This window comes from Ammodytes marinus (assembly GCF_949987685.1).
Source record: "Ammodytes marinus genome assembly, chromosome: 11".
Taxonomy (NCBI): Eukaryota; Metazoa; Chordata; class Actinopteri; order Uranoscopiformes; family Ammodytidae; genus Ammodytes; species Ammodytes marinus.
In genome coordinates this window covers 25,855,871-25,875,870 of record NC_137215.1, presented here as the reverse complement: position 1 = coordinate 25,875,870, position 20,000 = coordinate 25,855,871, and the positions used below count along the sequence as shown (strand labels likewise).

Here is a 20,000-nt window from a genome sequence, read left to right as displayed (position 1 = left end):
TTATTGTGTGGTGTTTTTCCTCGTCATTAAATGAATCAGTTGGCTACACTGTGTCCCACTGCTACGATGTCATGTATCTGCCGCAGCCAGCGCTGTTCGCTCACTGTCTCTATCAGTTGCACCGAGTCGTCTCTGTCCATTTACGTTCACAACAACACGGGGGGAATAAATAAAGAAGCGGCTGGTTTGACCAAGCAAAAACGAGAGACCGCTGGCTTGACCACAGTTGTTCCACAGCCCGATAGTTTGACCCATATTCTGGCGGCGGCTATCGCAGTCCAGCCTAAACCCCGCCCTACCAGTAAGGGTAGGGTCGGTGGTGGAAACACCACGAGAATCTTAAAAGTGAGCTGTCCCGCTCTGATCCGATCCGCTCTACTCGGTGGAAATGAGGCATAATCGGACGCACAACTCAGTCTAGTCTAGAGTTTAGTAGGCCTATACATGTTGCCTGTTTATAAGGTCCTTTCTCCCAAACTCTAAGTTGACTAAGCCACCTTTCTTTAAAAATATTGACAAAGCTGACCTTGAGAAATGTACCAAAGATTTACTTCCTCATTGACCATTAAAAGTTTTGCTAGCGACATCCAACTAAGTAGTTAGCTAAAAGTAGATGTAGAAGATGCACAAACATGTAGGCCTAATTAAAAGTATAACAGACCTACACAACAGTGATTATTTGGCTACCATTGCTTTACATAACGTAAGTTGCGTGTCGAAGGGGACATCCTGTACTAAAAGGTTCAGGATGAATACAGAGCCGCTATAAATATGCCAGCTCTGCACTTTAGCTGCTTAGCTAATGTTAGCTGCTCTCTAGCTGCCAAGAGAGAGAGATAGGAGCGAGCCGCTTTACAGCCCTGAATACCCAGTTGGAATATCACAGGTCCTTATTCTCAGCTACATTATGAAGAAGAAATCAGCTCAATACAGTCACCTGTGCTTAACAATGGACTTCAAAGTGTGTGAGAATAAGACTCACTTTCCCACTAGTTTTTGCTCGTTTGCAGTCACTTACTGACAAGATAGAAGCAAGCTTTCTGTCACCATTTGATTCCAAAAAAAAATATGTTTTTGACTTAATCCTCCTCAATCATTCCTTCTCTCTCCTCTCAGTGTCATTACTTAGAGCTGTTATGACAAGAAATTGTGAATGAAAGTATTTTGGGAGATGGACATAGTTTACCCAAGTCTAATTTGTTCAGCTGCATTAGCTTTAAACAATATGTAGATATCAGGTTTAAAATGGATGTTGTGACTTATCCTATACTATTCTGTATTGTGGGTTTTCTCTCTCTCTCTCTCTCTCTCTCTCTCTCTCTCTCTCTCTCTCTCTCTCTCTCTCTCTCTCTCTCTCTCTCTCTCTCTCTCTCTCTCTCTCTCTCTCTCTCTCTCTCTCTCTCTCTCTCTCTCTCTCTCTCTCTCTCTCTCTCTCTCTCTCTCTCTCTCTCTCTCTCTCTCTCTCTCTCTCTCTCTCAGACATTGGTGAAATTAATTCAATAGAGGAGACTTCAAGTTTACTTTCATATGATCCTCAGAGAATGTGTGTCTGCACGTATAAGGGAGATGGCGTGTTTGTGTGTGTGTGTTCATCATGGGAGTCTCAACAGATTCCCTGTGTTGCAGCCTGCTTGCGGTGATAAGCAGATGATGAAAGGCTGAGACTGTGTGTGTGTGTGTGTGTGTGTGTGTGTGTGTGTGTGTGTGTGTTACCTGAGCCTGCTGTGTGTTGTTGGACGAGGGGAGAGGGTTGGACACCATTGGTCCAAAGATGTCCAGGTCATCACTGATTGGTGAAGAGCTCTTCCCACCACCCTCTGGGGCATCTGAGAGAGACATACAATATATTTTACATCAAATCCTGTGTACATGTATGTTCTATCCAGAAATATTTTGGCAATCCAGTGCAGTATATTACTATGAAATGAGGTTTTTGACATTTACATCACTTGACTCAATAAATTGTAGATTTTAAAGAAAAGGACAGAATGGACATACATAAAGGGACGGTTCATAATGAAAACAGTAAAAGTGAAGACTCGGACAGAAATAGGAATAATTCAATGACCTCATATACATATTCAAGGCTATTTATAGGATTTATGCATTTACATAGTCGTAGCCATTTTCTGAAGTGCCCCACACAGCTCAATTTACAATTCCCATGCTTCTTTATTGGAGAATCATCAAGAAATAATGTATGACTCCTTTCCTTCAGTGATTAGCTTTGGTCTAAAAAAAAAAAAGGTTTAATTCATGCTTCTCCTTTTGCCCTTGGGAGGGAAATACTTACCACATAACTGTGTGTAATTGCAAATATATTTGACATTGTGTCACAGAGCTAGTTTGTGTCTGGGTGTTTGAAGGCCCAGTCTAACTTTCGGCCATCTATCACAATGTTCACTGTGAAAGGATATATTGTATCATGCTGTCTTACTGGCATGGTTTATGGAATAGAGCCACCATTGATGCAATGATTTTTCGAGTCAAAATGTATGTTGTGAAAAAACAATGTGTTAAACATCATATAAAATGATGCTGGACTGGTCAAATGAATGATTAACAGACAGTGGTGCAGAGAAGGTTAATTAAACACTAATACGCCATCTGTTCATTTGCTGAATAGTTAACTGTACTATGCATTTCAAAAAGTTAATTGGAATCATAGGACACTGTCTCAAACTGCTGTTAATTTAAAAGGTAGAGTAAGCAATTCTGGAGTATGATTGTTGTTAAAATCTAATGCTAGCCACAGCAGGCCCCCTAAGTTTACATACCAGTTGACAGAAGTCTAGGCTGTGTTTTTCTTCTAACACACACACACACACACACACACACACACACACACACACACACACACACACACACACACACACACACACACACACACACACACACACACACACACACACACACACACACACACACACACACACACACACACACACACACACACACACACACACACACACACACACACACACAATATATCAATTTTGGAAAAACCAACAGAGAAAAGATAAATAAATTTTAACTAGACTTGGAAAATTAAATTCAAAACATGTCAAATAAGAGTGTGTTTGAACTGAAATTTGACGTCGGTCCTTTTTCTCACTCTCATCAAGATTACAAAACAGAACCATATTTCACAGTCAAATTTAAGCCTAATGCCATTGCATGATCATGGTTGCACTGTCTTTCCAAATTGAAACGGTCTCTCCAAATTAAAACTTTGTCTGATTGGTGTTAAAACTATACAGTAGGCCTGTTGCTGTGGTGCTGAAGAAGAATCTCCCAGTACACAATGTGAGAGACAGCTAGGAAGAGAGAGAGAGAGAGAGAGAGAGAGGCAGAGAGAGAGAGAGAAAGAGAAAGAGAGAGAGGGACAGAGGCAGAGAGAGGGAAGAGGGTGAACTGCACCAACGGAGGTCATTTATATAACCACAGTGATGAAACATCCATAATGTAGCCCTATTCAAGTGTGAACATGACGGAGGCCTCTACAGCCAGACAGCATTGTACCAGGGAGGCCAGACAGACATCTCTACATCCTTTAATAAAGGGCTTTGTCCGTGACGGCCTCCATCCCAATGTTTTAAACTACTGATTGCTGCCCTATTATAACATCTTGTGATGCTTTTGCTGTCATTTAAGAGCTTGGCCTTCGTTTTTTAATGGTTCAATCTCTTTAGCAAATTACTTTTTTTTTTAAATGTGCTACTTGGAGAATAAAGTCTCATTTTGAATATGATGATTAGGCCTACTTCAAGAGGATGACAAACAGTTGCATGTCAGGTGTGAGTCACACTGTTACATATTGAAATATAAGCTAGAAAAGTAGGATTTCATGTGCATCAATTAGACACTCATTTCGACTCTAATCCTCCCCCACCTTCTCTTTAGCAAAATCTCATTCAGTCATTGCTATGGAAATGAGCGCCGGGGAGAAAGAGGGCCCATCATTGCCGTTATCACCGCTGCCATGTCGGGGCAAGGCGCCCACCGCTCTTTATTACCAAGATGGGAGCCGCTTCTTGAGAGCTCTCTCCACTTCACCATGGAAACAGACCAATAGTTCAGGCCGGGGGTGCGTTTTTTTTTTAGAATCATCCCGAAACCCTCTTTGCCCCGATTACATTCAATCACACACACATGCACACACACGCACGCACGCACGCACGCACGCACGCACGCACGCACGCACGCACGCACACACACACACACACACTTGCAGAGAGCTTCTCAGTATCTTCAATGAATAGAGCTGCCTCATTCAGCTGAGGGGGACTGTCACATCAAGGACTTGGCCACCACCACAAGGGGTAACATATCTGATTGGTTGAGGCCCTTCATTGAGGCTGATGCAATATTCTGGTCTGGTTTTGGCCTGTTTTGATTTATGGCATGGCACCAATTACCACTAGTCTGGCTTACCGGATGTAGATAGTTGAGATAAGCCTGCAGACCGTTTTTCGGGCATGCATTTATGTGTGCAGCAAGCGCCAATAGCATTTAGCTCATAAACTGTATATAAAAGATTAAGATGCACATACAAGGGGTGTCGTAACAGTAATGGTGACCAATGTTACAAAACGTTGTTCGATAAGCTTTTCCCCTCCTGTCACTCGGTCTTTTTCAGAGTTGGTACAGCCATAAATCCCCAGGCTAATGTCCATTCAACCCACTTTTCCCCCAAGACACAGGTCACAACTAGGGCATGAAATCAGGCTGGGAGAGATTCTAGAGCAGGGGTGGCCAACCAGTCAGAGACAAAGAGCCACATTTTTTACTGTGTTACTGCAAAGAGCCACATCGTACACACGGGTACACACAGTGGCGATTCCAGGAAATTTTGACTGGGGGTGGCCAAGGTGGGCCACAGAGTTAGAGTGGGGTGGCCATCGCACACCTGAATGAATAGCATGTGATATGCTGTACAACCAATTCAAAGATGATTTATAATCCCAAATGCCCAAATCATGTTAGTATCCATTGTAATGTTTGTCAGAAAACTGAACCCCTGAAGGGGGGTCTGGGGGCATCCCCCCCCCCAGAAGATTTTTTTGTGTTTTTAACATGTATTCTAAGCATTCTGGTGCATTCTCGCGAAGATAATAAAGGAAAAAGTCAATATTTATTTCAACTCAGATGAATAGTAAAATTAGCAAGACAACATAACTTGCTAGCAGTCAGATGCCTAACAACTGGACAGAGGGACGGATGACCAATAGCTTTTGACCAAATATCTTGCTAAAAAAATAAACCTTTATTTATGAAAGTCTGCCCTTGCTAAGAACATGTTACACTCGCTAACTACAAACTTTAATTTTTTTATTCAGATTTCAAAAATCTGCTGGGACACGTGCCTATACACATGCATGGGTGGCACGCATGTTTTCAAGACCTTTGCTGACCAGAGACCAGTTCTAGTGGCCACAGTCCTACCATTAATTTAGTAATTGAAAATTGCAAACTGATCTCATATCAGTGGATTGGAGTGTTTGTGTGATGAACTTGGCAACTACCTATCAAAAAAAGTTAAGAAAGAAAAAAAAATACATATCATCTCTGAACTAGGATACATATCAGGAAAAAAATGTAATTAAAAAAATAAAATTAAAATAAAAAATAACATTTGAACTGGGGGGGGGGGCACTGGGGTGGCCAGTAAGATTTCAGGGGGGGGGGGGCGTTTTTATTTTCGCAGGGAGCTTGCACAAGCATTATTTATTAAAAAAACAAAAAAAACAAACAAAAAAAAAACAGGGGGCCCCACACTAGGACTTGAAACGGGCCCCCAGATCGTTAAGGCCGCCCCTGTGATAATGACAGGACTGGACTCCTACAGTACTAAAGACGACAGGCCAGTCATTTTCAACAATGAACATTGTGTGCACTGCCTCACACACAAACTCTCAGTTCAACCAAGTCCCCAAACAAAAATATAACAATTTAAAATAGCGTTTTTCTCTTACTATGCATGTTGCTTTGTGGGACTTACTTTTAGCATGGAGAGAGCTGAAGTGGCGCTGAAGATTTGAAGCCTTGAAATGCGCAAATGACACCTGGCATATAAGGCAGAATGGCTTGGCATAACGTTCAACAAAAAATATGAACTCTCCCACTCTGTTTCGGAGCGAACTTGACACAAATAGTTTACTCACGGAAAACCTCCCTCCAAGCTGAGCGGGCAGTTTTATGTTGCGTCCGCACCAAACGTTTGCGAACGTTATGTTGCGTCCTCAATTAAACATTTGCGAACAGGCATACACATAGGGCCTACACATTAATAAAATAAAAAATGAAATAATAGACAACATGTAAAACGAACGTAAGAGCCGCATGAAACGTTTGCGAACATGCACACACATAGGCCCACACAAAAAAAAAAGTATAAAAAAAATAAAAATTAGAATCACATAATTTGATATGAACTGAAGAGCCGCAAGAAGCTGGGCAAAGAGCCGCATGCGGCTCGCGAGCCGCGGGTTGGCCACCCCTGTTCTAGAGAATGAGAGTGAGTGCAGGCAATAGGAACACAAGCCCAGTTGGTTGACCGCAGTCATAAGCTGAGTATGGGACTTGACATGCTAACCGTTACAATGTCTTTTTACTGGTGATAAAGGAAGCAAGGCACCACTTAATGGTCATATTGAGATGTTGGCGAAGTCGGTGCAGCAGAAAAAACAGCCTGCCTTTCAACAATTTGTTTTGCTGAAAATTAACATGCTTCGTTTGCATAGTTTAAATTTGTAAACATAAAGTGGGACTATGACGGCAGTTTCTTTACAATCAGGGCTGCCCCAGTGCCCAGAACGGCTGTGGCCCCAGAATTCCAGGTTCATTGCACATAAATTGATTTCAGCAATTGTATTATTTGTAACAGTGTAATCAACGAAGGCTGGTTCTGAAATTAATACCTAGTCCTGTGCCCCTGTCTTGTAAAGGGCTCAAGTGTCAAATTTCAGTTTAATTGACTATTATATTAGTTGATGTTGTGCTTAAATTGTGTATATTGCTGAATACTGTACATTTCAACAGGTTTATCTGGCCATATTTATACCACTGTAAAAAAATAAAAAAAACTGTTATATATACTACTATAAATTATTTTCAGGTCATAATTGGGAAGCTCTTCCATCTGAATAATAGAAAATTGTTAATTGTCTTGTTTTGACAGCTGTCAGTAATGTGTCAAGATAATGAAGCAGTGGCCCAACAACAGCAGGAATGCAGCTGAACACATGGATGTCAACAATGCATGATAGAAATATGGGAAATAATCCTTAAACCATATGCTACTTGCTAAGTGTTTTATAAGGAAATACATGTTTGGGACATATTTTGTTTAGGCTTTCAGGACACACACAATGCACAGTCTTAGCATGTTGAAGCATGAAGAGTATACAATGCCTGATCCTCATTGTTTTGGAGGGACCCAGCTGTGTGCACCTTCTCCCCCGTATTTCTCTGAATTTTTCTGCTTCTGCTCTCTGGAGCATACAGAAGCCAGAGGCATTTGGCAGAAAAAAATCAATATGTTCGATCATGCATTTAGAAAAAAAAAAAATGCTTGAACTAGAATTAGGAGAGAACAAAAACTAAACAAGTAAAATGCTCTATCCCAATTTAAAATATTAAAAGGAAGAATAACGTGATCATTTTCTGATTCAGTTAAAGCTACACATTTCTGCTAGAGCAGAGGAAATAACATGGAGGAATCCGCTGTCCATTCAACGAGTTTGGACATTAACAGTATGGAGGTAGAAGTGGAAGGGACGTGGAGACAGAAAAAGCAAAAAAACAAAACAGACAGCGGTGCTTCGTCAATACACGACCCTGAAATTGATGGCAGTGGCTCCGGAAGACATTTGTTTTTGGCAGGATTGAACATCTCTGACACAGCATTTATCATCATGGGACAGGAAGGCTATCCATCAACGCCTGACATAAATACATTAAATATCTTTTAAAGGTGGCGTCAGCGATTCTGGAGAACGTGTGTTGTCAAAAATCAGCATTTGCCAACATCAGTGAATATCTCTTCATGATCGCTATGTACTGTTTGTGGGCTGTTTATTCACACTGTATTTTTTTGTTTTCTTCAGTGCACAAAGTACGGACAGGTATCGGATCGCGAGGAGATATTCACTGATTTTGACAAAACTTATTTTTGCCATCAAGCCTTCTTTAATTGAGCTGTATTCAAAAAGGAGCCTTCTCTTAAAATTTTACACATTTAATTAAAAAAAAGCCAATGTTGCTCTAATTATCTGGCAAACCAATGAGAGAAAAAAAAGGTACGAATGGAGAGAGAATTAGTGTAGAAATGCTTTATCTGAATGTTACTCACTGTATTATTTCTGCTTTCATTGCAGCACAGCCTGATAAACTGAATAAAAACAGTCACTCTCAAGCAAAAGGTAGAGAGGTTGACAAGCTGCTAAATAAGGTAAGCAGAGACACGGAGGGCTGGAAGGAGCAGTGTGTGTGTGTGTGTGTGTGTGTGTGTGTGTGTGTGTTTGAGTGCCGAAGGCGGACTGCCACGTATTTGACTTATTGATTATGTGTGAAATCTCATCCACTCGACATGGCCGCAAGGTGTGTGTGTGTAGCACCGGTTATTTATAGCAGGGGCGTCCACTCTCACTCTGCCATGCTGCTATTCGGGAACGTTTGATCAATGGTGCATCCACCGGCTCCTTCTCTTCTGTCAGCACAGCTTACCCTCAGCAAAGTGTTACACAATACTGACTGACTTGTGATGTGAAAACATATAGGGTAAGTGCATGTGAGAAATGAATGGTGAAAAAGCCTGACCACCAGACCCAGACTGTCTCCAAATAAGTGTTTTTTTTACTGCTCAGGTCAACGAGAGCAGAGCACACTCTCCTGGTGGCACACATACTGTGTAACTATAAATGTCACAGGTTTTCAATCAAGCTTGTGACCTTTGTTGAATGTCACTTCCTCGGTGCATTCAATCTTTAGGCTATTTTTTTTTTCTTTTGTGTTATGCCACTGAAATATCTGTACACCCAGGAGGTAGAGAACAAACATGACTACAAAATATGTCAAATCATGTGAGTGTTTGCACCATAGTGAGAGGCTAATTAAATCAAATGAAGGACTATGCCATTAAATAAGTAAGCATGGTGCCCTAGCAGGTGCAACAATTGCAAATGCATTGAGGATAATTGTTAGAACCAACCCTTTGCTACACACAGCTGTAGTTTCTACATGGATTTTTCTCAGTGTCCAATTTTCTGGTTGCTGCTTTGAGATGGCAGGTGCACATTGATGTTTTAAGAAGACAATCCAATTATGTTCCTGTTGAATCAATAAGGACTAAATCGGCTTGCAAAAAGATTTCGCACAAGGATCCTGTCAAATTCCACAGCTATAAAGGAATGTCCCAAGACTTCCATAACTTAAAGTCACCTGTTTGGCAAAATGCACTTTTTCATGGCTTTTCCAACAATCTTTTCCTTCACCTCTATCTTTCAGAAAACCTGTGTTTAAAAAACCCACTCAGATTTCTCTACCCCTTATGACATCATAAGGGGAGATAAATCTCCCGCCCCTTCATTACCAACCTAGCTTAGCACTACCTCCACCTGTGATAAGCACACCCCCAGACAAAACGGAGCGTTTCAGACCAATGCAGAAAAGAGGAGATACAGCAATGGCACTGAGAGCAATATAACGTTTTTTTTGACACTACACAATGTGAAATTACAGTTTTGAACCTGAAAATGAGCATAATTTGTGATCTAAATCATTGCACTTGATTTCCTCATTCCAAAGGAAATGAGTCCGCTAGGTGTTTAATATAATTTTTTAATAACGAGTTTCAGTTATAAAATGATCTCACATTGTTGGGTAGTCGGTCCAGTACATTGCTGGACTACACAGTCAGTCTGCTTCACACTTGTGGCAGACACGGCGGTCTGAAGCCACACCAGTGATGAATGAACTGCCAGATGGTATAATAAGGTCTCTGTACATGACTCAAATAAAGCCTGACAGCATTAAACCTTTCCCCCTTATAATGTCACACATTATTAGAATGATGAAAATATCAATCTAGAAAAGACATTACATCATCCAACATAATTGGTTCAATTTCCATATCCAGCGCATTAGGCAGACATCTGACCACAGTTTGACAAGTTATTCTATTGTCTGAGGCAGTGGCGTGCACACTCTTCATAGGGGCGAACATGTAGGAGAAAAGGGCACTGGCTCCATTTGAACATAGTGGGAACCAACTTATATCCGTGTGTGCTGACAGCCCCCAGATATTGGCGTGAATATTAGATACTTTGGATTAAAAGGAATGGTCAGCAATTCTGGAGAAGGCTTGTTGTCAAAATCACTTCTTGTTTAAAATCAGTGAATATATCCTCACAAGCCACTACCTGTCTGTACCCTTTAAAAATAAATTCTGTGTTAATAGCCTAGGCACTGTAAACATGCATGTTGCTAGCTATGATGGGCCCCCTTTGTTTACACACCCTTTTGTTTACATACCAGTTTACTGAGCCTGTGCTGTGTATTAACATCAGACTTTTTTTGTGAGGGCTGGCCATGCTCTGCCGCCTATCCCAAAAAAATTCAGTCACTCCAAACATAAAAGGGCAGGGGGGGTTGGTTGCCCTCTCTAGTCGGCCCCCTTGTGCACACCACTGGTCTGAGGGCTTAGGGGCCACTCACACTAGGGCCGCGGCCCCGTGCCCGAGCTCATTTGCATACTAAAGTCTAGAACGTTTGGCTAGTGTGACCACGCCATCCGTATTCCAGCACGGAACAGCCCCTTGGCCACGGCACACTTGGGAGAGGTGTGCCGTGGCCAAAGTACAGATGCTAATGAGATGACACGCGCACAAGGAAGCGCACAAGCAAGCGCACAGGCGGCGTTCCTGACGTGAATTTATTAAGGATGCATTGTCCGTTAACGTCCGCTGCCTTTCTAGTCGGCACCAGAATTGCCCACCACTTGGACTTGTAGCTACATAAAATGTGTGAGAATTAACGTGTGTGTAGGCCTAGGTGTGGGATAATAAAAGAGGGAGAGAGCTAAATAGGTTGAGCGCAGAAAACAAAGCAAAAAGGTTTTCGTGTTTACTCACGTTCGTCAGAGGATTTTTTTCTGTTTCCTCCCGTCAGCTGTCATAATACTGTCTTTACGCATGGCGGTGGAGACGAACACACGAACAAGAAACTTTATAAAGACACTTAAAAAAACGATTTCTGCCCATACAAAAAGTTCTGACTTGGATTACTTGATGGAGCGATCGATGTGTATAAAACCATCCGGTACGTATGGTCTGATGACGGGCCGTTATATTAATAATAAACAGCGTGCTGCACAAATATGAGACTGTCCACCGCAACCTATTACGTCAAGGCTACATTTTAAAAAAAAACAATAGATTAAGGATTCTCGTTGCTCTAATTTGGAAGTGGAATATTTGATGCAAATTTGGCCGGATGAAAATATTCACAAACAGTCGTATAGCCTACAAGTAGACTACGCTCCGAATCCTAAACGCGCACGGTGACGTAGGCAAGGTGCAATCGTGCCCAGGCCACGAGCAGTGTGACCACGGGCCAGCGGGGGGAGTGGGGAGGGGGAGGAATCGTGCTGAATCTTCCTGCAGCACGGAACAGGCAAACGGCACTAGTGTGAGTGGGCCCTTATTCTACTGTTTGGTTGGATGAAGGTTGGTGGTGTCTTACCCAGGCCTAGCAGGTCCACAGTCGGCTCGCTGCTTTGCTTGGCACTGCCTCTGCTCTCCGACTGCTGCTGAAGGAAGACAGAGACAGAGAGAGAGATAATGTAATTGCATACATTTGTGTGTGCTCACTTTTACATCATTATCAAATCATAAAGAGACAGAGAGTGGGAGAATGAGACAGGAGAATGGTGAAGGGAGGACAGGGCTATAGATAGAGATTTACTACATCCGCGGAAAAAATAAAGAGACCAGTCCGGATTTTTCTTCAATCTTCATCTCTACATTACTTCATGGAAATGCTCTTAATGACAATATTTTTATTGTGAATTTGGTAGAAATGTCGTCAGTAGTTTATAAAATAAAACCAAAATGTTCATTCTACTCAAACACATGCCTATAAATAGTAAAACAAGAGACACTGAACTTTTGCGAGTGGTCTTCTTAATTTTTTTTCCACGGCTGTAGTTAGATTGGAGAGAGGAAAAAATGTGGTGCAGGAGAGAGTGCATGTTAACACGTGCATGGGCCATAAGAGATGTACAAAGCCTGTAACAAACCCTACCCCCCCCCCCCCCCCACCCCAACAAGAGATCGATGGACCACATTAAACTCAATGTCGTTCCGATCCGAGGCAATGAAAACAATTACTGTGTCCACGCCTAATTGAGAATGCATTGGCTGTGAACTGATGATGTGTGTTGTAAGGGACTGCAGCAGAAAGCCTGGCGTGCATTACAGCAGGAAGGTCGTTTGTTGTGTGTGGGCTAGCAGAACGTCGCTTTGTGCTGAGCATTCATATTGACAGAGTAAAGTGTAGTTAGGACAGGAGAAGGGATCATATTAGGGTTCATGGGAAAAATCACCACCAACTAATTTAGTTAGGGGAAAACACTATGGCTTTTTAGCACCGTCTAATCCACAGAAGGATTCCCTTGCTGACCAAGCTACCGTATCTAATAATGATAGAGATTTTCTCTGCATCTCAGTTCAACAGTGTCACTTCAATCAACAGTCACTTGTGTCAAGAGGTTGGCCATTTTTTAGGGAAATGGGCATACAATGGTTATATATTGTGAAGATGAATTCTGATTGCAGTATTGTTGATTAGATTTCTGTATATAAATGACAGTAGATCATTTAAAAAAAAAAATGTAATATGGGCTGAGCCTATTTCACATGTTGTGAAAGAGAATGGGGCTGTTGAGATTTGTTATAAGCCCAAAATTTAGAACCTATTGTTGGATGAAAAATGAGTTTGATATAGAGAAGTATATGTTAAATATAGTTTGTCGAAGGGTAAGAGGTCTTTGTGTGCCCAGTTCTGGTCTGGCATTATTCTCCCTCTTTATTTTGATACAGAAGGCTGAAACTAAGTTCATTTTGCTTCGGATTGTCCATATAATCATGATTTAGGATTGCAATTATTTAACCAAGTGAAAGAAATGGACAGATTATTTTAGTATGGTTGTTTGAACATAAAACATAGTTATCTAAAGACTAGATATGGAGAACGCTACGTGACCAAATCACAGCCCTCATGACCATATCTCTCTAGTCAATGTTCGAGAAGTCCACCTTATACGTGCCAATTAGAAAAAAAACATGTAGTACAGTCAACAGTATGCAATAAAATAAATCTATTTAAATGTATAAATAATAAATGTGAATATATAAAGAGAGGGAGTATGTGTAGAGAGCAACAATACACATATTTTATGGCAGGCTGTCCATTGGATTTCAGACATTTCAGACCATGCACAGTGTTATACAAATGAGATTACATAGTCTTTCAGTGCTACATCCCACACAGCTGCTGGCGGACAGAGCTGAAAGAAAATGAGAAAAAAGCCTAAATGTCAGTCTGCATAAAAAAAGCTTCAATTCCCCCCGCTGTGCGCTCACTAGGATGTGGATAGACTGGCTGCCATTATTCTTCATGACACACTGGTAAGGTAGACATGTTGGCTTTTCCCTATAGTTATCCCTGGACCAAACCTAATGACATAGACGGCTGGCGACACACTGTGATTGGCTGCCACAGTCATTTGTGTTTGAGGAGAGAGAGAGAACGAGAGAGAGAGAGTGAAATTTGAGGGGAGGGCCAGTAATCAAAAACCCCAGAGAGAGAGAGAGAGAGAGAGAGAGAGAGAGAGAGAGAGAGAGAACGAGAGTGAAATTTGAGGGGAGGGCCAGTAATCAAAAACCCCAGAGAGAGAGAGAGAGAGAGAGAGAGAGAGAACGAGAGAGAAATTTGAGGGGAGGGCCAGAAATCAAAAACCCCACACAGACACAGACAGACAGACAGACACACACACACACACACACACACACACACACACACACACACACACACACTCTCCCAACAGGTGAATGGAGTGTATAGTAATGCCAGGTTGAATGACAACCGCCGAGCAAACCAAACCCGCTGTCACATCAGATCGCTGTCACATCAGATTCACCACACAAAGCCATCAGCTGAAGGCTTGTCACACTGGGGGCAGAGTCTACTCTAGAAGATCGTAGCCCGATGTGTTATTTCTCTGTGACTTTTGAATCCAAGACAAGCTGTTTGACAGGGAGCTATACTGCTGAGATGGTTCTATCTTCTTCAAGCAATACACGGTACACACAGCAGTGATTCCATCAGTACAACATCTTAAACGTTAACGGTTTCCAGTTGCGGCTACTTTAAAAAAAATGTCATGTTAAGCCATTGTCAATAAAACTCAATTAAACAAACCAATGTTTTAAATTAAGGCTACCAGTAAAATTTATTTCACTTTTTTTCTGTATTCATTGTCTGTTTATGTGAGGGAAGGGGAAGGGGGGAGGGGAGAGGGAAGAGGGGGTTGGGTGTTGCGTATGTATTGTATGTGTTTACTTATTCTGTTTTATTAATATGTATAAAACCATAAAACCACTAAAATAAAAGTTTCAAAACCAAAAAGACTACCAGTAAACACAGCCATCATGCCCTTTGAGCTGTTAGGGCTTGTATTGTATGGCTATTTATGTGCAGGACAGAAGCTTGACACTGAACAAAGAAAAAGTATACTAAAAGAGATTTGAATTAATTGGTGAAGAAGAGCAGTGTTCTCATGGCTTCGGTAGAGTGGTCGGCCAATGATCGAAGGGTTGGCGGTTCGATTCCCGCTCTGCGTCATGACTTGTGTCATGGTTGTTGTGTCTTTGGGCAAGCAACTTCACCCACCTTGCCTTGTGTGAATGTCGATAGTTATCCTGCTATCGGTGTATGATTGTGTGTGCGAATGGTAACGTGTAAATGGGAACAGGTCTCCCTTGAAAAAGAGTCTCCAGTCATACTGAGAGGTGGCTTCACAAGTATGTGATCATGTGCATTGAGTCGGACTGAGCACACTGTTATACTGATGGAATTTCTTCTGTGTAAATGTTCATTATAGTGAATTTAATGTATGCAATTATTAGATACGCTTATTTCACCGATATTGTTGATTTATGATCGAATCCCATCCATCCATTTTATTTTTTATTTTTTTATCATACAACGTCATGACTATATTGATCACTGAAGTTCTTTTTTCCATTTCATAATAATATTGTCATTGCAGTGAGATTCCACGCCCAATGTTATAAACATTTTGAAAGTCCTTTAATGTATGTCATCACCAGCATAGAAATCAACACCATGGGACCCGGGAGGCAAAGAATTAATCACGATATAGAAGCAAGCTGCCAGAAATGGTAATACTGTATATTATAAATATTCATTCTATACATGAAACTGGACCTGAGATCCCTCGGGTACCTGTGGCATCACTGATCACATCAAAGCATGAGATAATGACATCATAAGAGAGGGTTTGATGAGACGATAAGCAGCGGTTTGAAGCTTGTGTGTCTTCTGAATGTGGCTTGTATTCACTGGACAGTAAAGAAAAACAGCCGTATTGAACAAGCACACAAGAGGCATGGCATTTATTTTCTGTAGATATCTATAGCACTCTCAACACCCACCTGACAACAGGTCAAACAATGTTGAAGAAAGACAAAATGAAGCCACTGTCCAGGCAAGCTGAAAGCAGCACAATAACTAGCGTAATGTGGTTTTCATGGTGAAACCTAAAAAAGGGCTGGTTCCGCAGAGAGGAATCAGCCCCCTATATCTTAATACTTTTTGTCATTTTAGGATCAAAAACATACTGGAAGGAAACCAGAAACTGCTCGTGAAGGCTCTGTAATCAGACACAGCAGTGAAGTTAGTTTGAGGTTGGAGACGAGAAGACATTGCTGATGAACGTCTTTCCAATATCCAACTTCAATCTAACTTCACAGCGGAGTCTGATTAGCGAGCCCATCCCGGACACTTCCTGGTTTCCTTCCAGTATGTATTTGATTCTATAATGTGTAAAGATATAAAGCGCAACAGAATGTGGTACACAAACAAGTCCCAACAATCACACAATATAGGGCTGACAAATCATGCTGAATGTCAGGTTCAAGGGGGCGTGGCTTCTTTCCTTATGACATCATAAGGGCAGTTAACATTTTAATGTGGTTTTTGAGAAAGGTGGAGGTGGAGAAAAAAGAGAGAGGGTTGTTTTTCTTCTCATACGTTGGGAGTCTCTTGACACCTGGGACATGTCCATATTGATAAACCATGAAAAAGTGCATTTTGCCTAAAAGGTGTCCTTAACATTTTGAAATGGACAGTCAATAGGATTTTTGTTAGTGACATTCATGTACCACCCTGATAAAAGTAGCTCTACTGTACACTTATTTCAACTCTGAGCTTCCACAACAAAGAGTCATTTACTATCCTACAATCAAACTGTTTTGTCTGCCGATGACCTGGGAATAGGCTGTTTTTTTCACGCTGCATTTCATCCTTTCTTGATTATTCTCACTCCTTATATTCAGCAAGCCGTAGAAAAAGAGACAGAGTCTGAAATTTGTCCAAAATGAAGCTGCAACGCTTTTCCCTTGGAGAGAAAACAGATTACATTACCCTTTGCTTTTTTACCGACTCCCAATCGGCCTCAAACTGCTCAAATTCCATTAACCTAGAGAGGCGCACAAAATCGACGCACACAAAAACAACAAACCTTTTTCACAGAGCAGGCTGGCAGCAGGCAACCCACTGAGATTGTTATGTACTCAGCCGTCCTAACACAACCCAAACAATCCACTGTCCTCCTTCACAAGCAAACAACCAGGGCAGATGAAAACACAAAGCTCTTATCCTCTGAAGAGAGGCACTCACGGAACAAACAAACAAACAGCAACACAACACTATAAGAGACGGATGGGGAAAAACAAATAGAGCGGAGGGAGAGGATGGGGAGATGAGGGCGTAAATTGGTTAGCGAGTGAGAGCGAGCGAGGGAATGGGAAAATACAGGAGGACATATAGAATGAGAACAGGAAATAGAGGACGCAAGGGGAGAGCGAGGAAGAATAAACATGAGTGTGATGGAGGGAGACATGAGAAGGAGGGAAGCTAACAAGCAAGTCGGTGACAAGACAGCGGCGAAGGTGGCACTAAGAGCAACCGTGCAACAATAGGACTCAATATCTCTCCATGCTAGCAACTGTCAAGACAGAGACAGACCTCGGAAGCCAATGTGTTGAGAATGCCATTCAAAGTTAGCGACAGACGGTATCAGCATTCGTTTAGCTGTATTTAGCTACTTTCTACACATGTTTCACAGTAACAGTTTTTCTTCCCAGGTCCAAGTGTATACTCCCAAAGCTGTGGAAATGAATCTACCATGTGCAAGGGTTATTTGAGATGACTTGTATTGTTGGTAGGTGCCGTGGTGACAGCAGTAGTACATTGTTTCCTAGTAGCAGCAGTTCTGTAAGTACATTAGAAGTTGTTGCAGCGCTGCAGGGGAGTAGACACTGACTTCTCCTGGCTGACAGCTGCCTTATTAACACCATAAAGGAAGAATGATAAAACTGCCAAGGGCTGGAAGAGGCAATGATGCCAGAGACAGACAGACAGATGGACAGACAGACAGACAGACAATTGCAGTGGAGGAAGGAAAAAAGGCAGAGTTCACCCAGGAGGAAAGGGGAGGATAAAGAGGTCAATCTGGAGAGGATAGAGGGAGAGCGCGAAGACAAAGATGGGAGAGCAATTAGAGTTGAGGAGAGGAAGAAGAGGTGCATGATGGGAAGGAGGACAGGCAAAAGAAAAAGAAAAGATGAATGGCAGTAGGAGCAAAGGACAGGACAGGTAGGGATGATGACTCATGATAAGGGTTGGGTATAGTTAAAAATTATATTGAAGGTATACAGATACCTTAACTTAGATACCAGTTCCCTGACAATACTTTTTTTCTAAAGCAATTTTATGAAATCCATTTAAACAAGATGACATTTCACATTATGGTTCATTTTTGTTTTGTTTAAGCTCATTGGCATTTTAATAAAATATCAATAAAATACAACTTTAAATAAGCTGAAATTAAACTAACTGCCCGTTCTCCTGCTCCAACAAAATATACACGCAATAAAGGAACTAAAGGGAAACAATACAATCAATCAGTGCAAATAGTTTTCAGAATGGTAGTGGTAAGTAATATGATGCATAATGTTTAACCCAGGTTGTAACCCTAATGTATATGTCCTGGATGCCTCGACACAGCCAGTCACCTGTACTTTAAGATCTTGCCACATCAAGCATGCTGCATGCTAATTGGCTCACTGATGTTGAAGAGATTTGGAAACCACAAGTTAGCCATCTCAGGGGAAAAATAGCCAGGAGTATTTCTATACTTTGGAAAGCACAACATTGTTTCAATCAAAAGGCCTTGCTTGTATTATACTGGAGTTTAGTTTCCCCACATCTGCATTACTGTGCTGAAATATGGGGAAACACTTACAAAAGTACATTGCACCCGTTGGAGATTCTTCAAAAGAAAGCAATACGAATTATTTACCAAGCCAATTACAGGGCACACACTAATAACTTTTTTATTGAAGGCAGAATTCTCAAATTACGTGATGTGGTAAATTACCACACAGTACAAATTATTTACAAGGCTTCAAAGAAAAGCCTTCCTAACAGTTTACAAGCAATGTTTGAAGACAGAGAAGTTTCGCATGATTTAAGAAGAAAAGGTAAATTCACTGAGAAAAATATACGGACCACACTTAAATCCTTTTCGATATCTGTAAATGGTATTAAGCTGTGGAATGGACTTGATGAAGTTGTCACAGGGAGTTGCAGTTTGCGCAATTTCAAAGCAAATTATGTTTCAAAAATTATTGAAAATTACAGACTAATAACCTGAGCACAATGTCAATGTCACTTTCATTACAATGTTGTAACAAATAATACAGGCCAGCAGACAGACTTGTTTTGGAATACTTTTGCAGAAGTGTTTAGACTACCAGTTTAGTAATGGAACAGGCCAAATACAAGGCCACTTCACACTTTATACACTTGGCATTGTCACAGAAAAACTGAACTGTGCTGAACTGATTTTAAAAGCTGAAGCAATTAGATTAAAATTGACTGTGTATTGGACTGCAGATTCTTAAAAAAAAAAGTATATATACAGTCATATGAAAAAGTTTGGGAACCCCTCTCAGCCGGCATTATAATTGACTCTACTTTCACAAAAAAAAGATAAAAGTGGTATGTCTTTAATTTACCAGAAACAGCTAAGTACTGGGATGTTTTCCAAACAAAGATTTTTTGAAAAGCAGTATTTGGTTGTATGAAATAAAATAAAATGTGAAAAACTGGCTGTGCAAAAATATGGGTACCCTTGTGGTTTTGTTGATTGTAATGCCTGTAACAGCATGTAAAACTGATGACTTTAAACGCAAAGTTGGTTGGATTATGTTGTTAAGCCTTGAACCTCATAGAATTGTCTGTTTAATCATGAGAAAATGTATTTTAGGTGCCTAAATGCAAGTTGCACTTCTCTTTGACTCTGCTGAAGTGAGACAGAATGGGATCATCAAAACAGCTCCCAAAAGATCTTAAAAACAAAGATTATTCATTGTCATGGTTTAGGGGAAGGCTACAAGAAGCTTTCCCAAAGGTTTCAATTGTCAATTTCTACTGTAGGGAACGTTGTCAGGGAATGGAAGGACACAGGCACAGTTGCAGTTAAACCCAGGTCTAGCAGACCAAGAAAAGTACAAGAGCGGCATATGCGGCGGATTGTGAGAATGGTTGCACACAACCCAAAGATCACCTCCAAAGACCTGCAAGAACATCTGGCTGCAGATTGTGTATCTGTACATGGTTCAACAAATCAG

General features: G+C 41.2%; 1 protein-coding gene across 4 annotated transcripts in view; it reads right to left on the bottom strand.

Moving 5' to 3' along the window:
- The window catches only part of smap1 (small ArfGAP 1), a 90,430-nt gene that overhangs the window by 20,146 nt on the left and 50,284 nt on the right, over positions 1–20,000 (bottom strand). For 3 of the 4 annotated variants that reach the window (XM_080036239.1, XM_080036241.1, XM_080036242.1), the window contains exons 7-8: positions 11,743–11,809; positions 1,714–1,826 (exon numbers count right to left, since the gene is read on the bottom strand). In XM_080036239.1, coding sequence (XP_079892365.1) covers positions 1,714–1,826; positions 11,743–11,809 — 180 coding nt within the window. The remainder of the gene's footprint in view (positions 1–1,713; positions 1,827–11,742; positions 11,810–20,000) is intronic. The other variant, XM_080036240.1, reaches the window with a different exon arrangement.